The following is a 6,097-nucleotide window of genomic DNA, read 5'->3' on the forward strand; positions in this document are numbered from 1 at the left end:
TATGATGCCCAGTAGCAGGGTATTGGTACAAACACTCGAGTAACGAGGTCACGATTTGCAAGTGCTTTCTTATTCATTAACGCAAAGTCTGCTTTTCCGAACTTGGATGCTCTGTGAGGAAAAATATATGAAAAACTCAGTTAAAACTTTGACCACAACTTTCAAAAAACAAGTTGAAATAAGGACCAGGTGATTTCCATTTGACAAAAGAAAGCAGGGGAGATATAATTAGTTTTATGTCCACACCCATCTCTTCTGCAAGGCCTTTACCTGCTAACCTTTCTTTTCTTACCAACTGAAAAAGTGGTTGTAGTTGGCAAATTTATTCTTATTTCATTTGAAATGATACACAGATTGGATAGAAAACCCATCGTGACATGACATAAGGCATCGCAGAAAATAAAGAGAATAGCTGACCAACAAACATAGCATCCTATTTAAAGGATGTATTTTACACACAATTTGAACTGTGACTTTTGGACTTAGTAATTGCCCATCATAAAAAAAAATAACATAGAGGACAGGTTAGACATCTGGCTCAGCAACAGGTCTGTCTCTTAGACCTTCAGTATACTGTAAATAAAAAACCTACCACCCGCCACACTGTTCTTCAAGTAAGTGTTACAGTAACCTGCAGAGTCCAAATGTCTGGCGTCATTTACAGTCATTGTCTATTATAAGGAAGTCATCTTACACATCTGTGTGCTTAGCAATAAACATGAAACTACCAGATTGTTTGCTCAGTTTGCTAAACTTTCTTATTGGAACACACTCCTATTTTTTTTACGAAATAATGTGTCTGTTTCTTTATTTTTAATATTTATTTTATTTCTATAGATACAGAAAAATATTAACTGCGTATTTATATAATTTGAGAAAACGACTAATTTTCATTTTAAAATGAACAAAAAGTGGAACTGTAACAGGACCATGTTTCTGCCCGAGCCTCTTTTGTGTCAGGTACTTTGCCCTATTTTTTGATTGGCTGAAGAAAGAGTACGCAGACGTGATTGGCTTCCCTTATTTCGGAAGACGGATGAAAGATTGAATGTGATTGGCTAGAAAGAACAACTCTGAATGGTGGCGAATTTTGCTACGGCTGTTGAAAATGTGATCTTTGTGTGTTTACCACTTAAAAAAACAACATTTGTTATTTAAATTTTGTTATTTTGGTTTGCAAAATGGCTACCTTAGTTTTGGATAATGGCGCGTATACGGCGAAGATCGGTTACAGCCTGGAGAAAGTCAGGTGAGGTTAGCATTTAAGCTAACTTCAAAGTGACGGGGGCTTTCAATGTTGAGTTTTTATTCTCTGAATGGTTACAACTTCATATTCTACAGGAAAATGTCTGTTTGTTGTACATTCACATCGTAAATCTGTATAACTCAGAGGAAGAGGTTATTGTTGCAGTCATTGCATAAACGTTTAAACAGATTTACTCACTTAACAGGCAACCTTTGACTTTTATTTTGTTAAATCACAATTTACCACAGAGAAAAAGATGTTTGCAAAATTGAACTTAAAGAAACAAAAAGTGAAACATTTTCTGTTTGTTTTGGTACGCAGATATGCATACGATTATCTTAAGAATACCTCAAAGGTTTAGTGGATGTTGCAAAGTTCTAATTTTTCCTCTGTATTTTTGATCGGATCTTGTGATGAAGTCGTAAAAAAATCTTCTTAGATCAATCTCAAACCAGATCCTAAGATACTTGTCTTATTTGCGAACCCAAAGTACTATGACAATGATGTAAATTTATATTTATGTATTTTTTCTCTTCTTTCTTTGCATATAAACACAAGCTTAATTATGTATTAAGAAGAGAAAATTAAATACTAGTGTCATTTTTGTTGCCATGTTTATTTTAAAAGTCTCTATGCTTTTGTATTTTGCCTACACAATCTTAATTTGATCTATTTTTTGATCGAACCAGTAGAAGTTTTTTCCACTTTTTTATTTTAAATAAAATCAACCTTTATTATCTTCAGATGTGGGAGATTTATTTAGTTTTTTGCCCATGATTTCATGCCAAACACCTAACCTTTGTGTGGTGTTGAAGATAGAATGGATTGAACAGTTGTGTGAGTCATAAATTTTGGTTGTTCTAGTTTAACGGGGTTTCTTTCTCATTTCTTCAGCGTCATTCCCAACTGTCAGTTTCGCTCAAAGAATTCTCGGCTAAAAACCTTTACAGCGAATCAGCTGGATGAGATCAAAGATCCGTCGGGTCTTTTTTACATCCTCCCCTACCAGAAGGTGAGACTGCATCTGCAGCTCCAGTCCAGGTTGGGTCACCGTTTCTTACTCAATGCTTATCTCCGTGCAGGGTTACCTGGTCAACTGGGATGTTCAGAGGAAGGTGTGGGATCACCTTTTTGGAAAGGAGATGTTTAAGGTACACCTGTCAATCATAATTCATTATTCATGCTAGTGAGCTCTTCCAGCTGCTGACTCTCGACTTCACTGTGTAGGTGGAGTTTGCAGACACCAGTATCATTATCACAGAGCCATACTTCAACTTCACCTCCATACAGGAGTCCATGAACGAGATCCTTTTTGAAGAATACCAGTTTCAGTCCGCTCTTCGAATCAACGGTGAGTTCATCAAATGACCAGAATGTCAAACCGTCTGGATGGAGGATATCGCTCTCACCGGTGAAGAAATAGGACCACAGTTTGTTACACTGATGACTTTATTCCTCTTCTTTGTCCACAAAGTCACCATCAAACTAACACACAAATAAATAACTTAAATACAAATTTCGCAATAAGAAAATTACAAGAACAAAAAATGTTAACATGTACCTCGCTGGCTGCATTCACCAAAAAAAATAGAAAGCAAGAAAACCTCTCCATACAACTTCATTACTGTTAAAATGTCTTTTCCTATCAGTCCTTTTGTCAAATCTTCTTTGCTTGATCTCTTTTTGTCACATAGAACTCGACAAGTGGCGTTACAACAAAAGTTTGTCTAGTCTAAAAACGGCTCCGCCCCTCGAAAATATACAAAATAAAACATATAAATATAAGAACAAGTACTGACACTCTTATTGTGGCAGTTATAGAGGAAAACTAAGTTCAGACAAGGAATTTCAGAAATGATAAGAAAATTACATTTTAAAAGTTTAAACAAAGTGTTAGCAACACAAGTTTTGAAGAATTATGCAGTTAAATCCTGAAAGATCCTTTAGTAAGTAAGAGCAAGCATTATTTTTAACTGATAAAAAGGACTTCCTTCTTTAAAAAAAAAAAAAAAGATGACATTTTCAAAAGTGTTTCAAAAATAGTATTCCAAAAACGACCACAATGGCTAATGCTATTAACTTGATGTTCAGACAAAATCAAGGTTAGAGGGTGTATTCGTGTTACTGTTTTTCTGTAAGTGAAACTCTGAGACTGCAGAGTTTTACGCTAATGAAGAGATTTGACATTAACTGCCTTTGTCTTCCTGCAGCTGGCTCACTCAGCGCTCATCACTGCTTCCACTCCAAACCTTCTGAGCTCTGCTGCCTGGTGGTGGACTCTGGGTTCTCCTTCACCCACATCGCCCCCTACTGCCGCAGCAAGAAACTGAATCATGGCATCCGCAGGTAAGGCTGCACTGTCCTCTATGACAGTGAAAACATAGATTGTGAACCGCTTTTGTTTTTCAGAATCAATGTTGGAGGAAAGCTGCTGACCAATCACTTAAAGGAGATCATCTCGTATCGGTGGGTTTGTGTCTGCAGCCTCTTTCTCCACAGATCAAATAACATGCAGAATAATTCTTTGCAATGAAATCTCCAGCCAGTTGCATGTGATGGATGAAACTCATGTGATCAACCAGGCGAAGGAGGACGTCTGCTACGTCTCACAGCAGTTTTACAAAGACATGGAGATTGCGCAGTAAGACAGATGTTGTTGCTCATCCAGCTGTGTAATTCTAAATGTGTCTCAGAAACATTCACCAGACTCGGTGAAGAAAAGGAGAATCCCAACATATTTATTGTGTTTGCAGACTGAGAGGTGAGGACAACGATCTGATGAGAGACTATGTTCTTCCAGACTTCAGCTCCATCAAAAAAGGCTTTTGCAAGGTCAGATGCACTCAACTGTCTGAGGTTCTCTCCTCTGTAACCAAACAAGCATTTTATAATGAAAACTGACACTTAGAAATATCAGATAAACATTATTGATCAAACTCTCAGATTTTTTATCATGTTATTAAAGATTTTTATCTGAATAAAGATTATTTATAAAGCTCACTAATTGCTTTTGATAACTCTATAGCTTTACTATTTATAATAGAAGTGCAAAAATTAATCAATGAATCGATTTGTATTCCTACAACCCAACCAAATCTGAGATGGAATCAAATCAAATTGAGCTATACCATTTTTTTAGGTCAGTTAATGAACCAATATTGACTATGAATCAGATCAGGAACGGAACCACTAATTATGATACGAATCGAATCGTTAAAATGAATAGTTATTTTATATGTAGTCTAAAAAATAGTGTATTTTTTACCTTGAATTTGGGAGCAGCAGATTGCTTTTATATTTATTTATTTTTTCAGTGTTTTCATTCCCTTAATAAATATTTATTTTAATCACTTAAATATAAAACCTGATTATTTTTTAACCCCTTGATGCCGAAATTGATTTCCAATTATAAAATATTATTTGTTTGGAAGACCAGCCGGAAGAGTGTTACAATAATCAACTCTACTCGTGATTAAAGCATCAGCATCTCTATGTTAGCAAGAGAGAGAATTGGATGGACTCTAGCCAAATTTATAAGATGATAGAAAACAGTTTTGATCATCAAAAATGATGCCCAGGTTTTTGAATGATTTAATGAAAGTTCTTTTAACTTCAAAAACCAGTGCATCCTTCAGCTGACTTTTTTTTGATAGTAGCTCGTTTGCTCCATCAACCTGTGACCCCAAAAGGGATTCGGCCAGTTCAGAAGATGGATGGACTCCTCAGTTTGAAGGCTTCATAAGTGAAGGCCGTAGTTCTCACAGTTATCTTGTGATGTTCCCTTAGCCACGTGAGGAGATGGTCTTCAGTGGGAAGTACAAGACAGGCGAGCAGATCCTGAGGTTGGTCAACGAGCGATTTGCTGTTCCTGAGACGCTTTTCCACCCGTCAGACATCGGTATCCAGGAGATGGGGATCCCAGAGGCCATTGTCGACTCGGTCCAGTCACTTCCAGAAGGTTTGTTTCTCAGCATGAAGACGGCTCCTAAGTTCTACCTTCTCGGGAACTCTGTAACCGCTCGTCTGTCCACAGAGATGCAGCCTCATTTGTACCAGAACATCGTTCTGACCGGAGGGAACACGCTGTTCCCGGGCTTTAGAGATCGTTTGGAGGCGGAGCTCCGATCACTCGTCCCCGCCCACCTCCCAGTGTCAGTGTTTCTACCTCCAAAGTAAGAGTCCAGGTCTCCAGAACCAAACTGGGTCTTCATGATACTTTGAATGAACAAACACAACCTCAGTTTAATGTTATGATGTTCCAAAACTCAGAAACAGAAGCAGTGAGAAGAACTTGGTCTAACGTTACAGGGTTTTCTCAGCTGTGTTGTTCTGTTTTTCAGCCCAGTCTGTTACCCATGGGAAGGAGGGAAGCTGCTGGCTCACAGTCCAGATTATGACGAGATGGTGGTGACGCGGGAGGAATACGAGGAGAACGGACACTGTATTTGTGAAGAAAAGTTCGACGTCTGAGGAAAATATGCGCTGAGGCAGTGTTAAAATTGGAATCCCTGTTTACACAAATCCACTGAATGGAGACAGATCAGGATGAAGGTGTTTTGTTGGAGCAGCTTCATGTTTCAAGAGCGTCTCTGATGTTCAATCTTTTTACTAATGTAAGATGAACCATTTCCTCTGATTTTCTCATATTTGAACGAAGGAGAATGAACTTTTTTAAAACTTCAGCTGTATTTTTTTTTCATTTTTATCTTACTGTACAAATGAACACCTTCTCTCTTCTATACTCTGTCAGAAAAAACGCCCTCTCTCATGTAAATAAAATAAATGGGCAATCCAGTTTGTATTCCTGCTGTTTTTACCATAGATTCTCCCCATGGAAACTCGGTTCTGAAG

General features: G+C 37.6%; 1 protein-coding gene across 1 annotated transcript; it reads left to right on the forward strand.

Moving 5' to 3' along the window:
* The first annotated feature begins 1,029 nt into the window (after nt 1-1,029).
* Nucleotides 1,030-6,040, forward strand: actr6 (actin related protein 6). Its single transcript, XM_024281010.2, has 11 exons — nt 1,030-1,249; nt 2,141-2,258; nt 2,329-2,397; nt 2,474-2,597; nt 3,457-3,592; nt 3,656-3,712; nt 3,789-3,887; nt 4,000-4,078; nt 5,033-5,204; nt 5,280-5,418; nt 5,587-6,040. Exons 1-11 carry the CDS (start codon nt 1,182-1,184, stop codon nt 5,714-5,716), a joined length of 1,191 nt encoding a protein of 396 aa, XP_024136778.1. The 5' UTR covers nt 1,030-1,181; the 3' UTR covers nt 5,717-6,040.
* The last annotated feature ends 57 nt before the right edge of the window (nt 6,041-6,097 follow it).

The sequence above is a fragment of the Oryzias melastigma genome, linkage group LG6 (assembly GCF_002922805.2).
Source record: "Oryzias melastigma strain HK-1 linkage group LG6, ASM292280v2, whole genome shotgun sequence".
Classification (NCBI taxonomy): domain Eukaryota; kingdom Metazoa; phylum Chordata; class Actinopteri; order Beloniformes; family Adrianichthyidae; genus Oryzias; species Oryzias melastigma.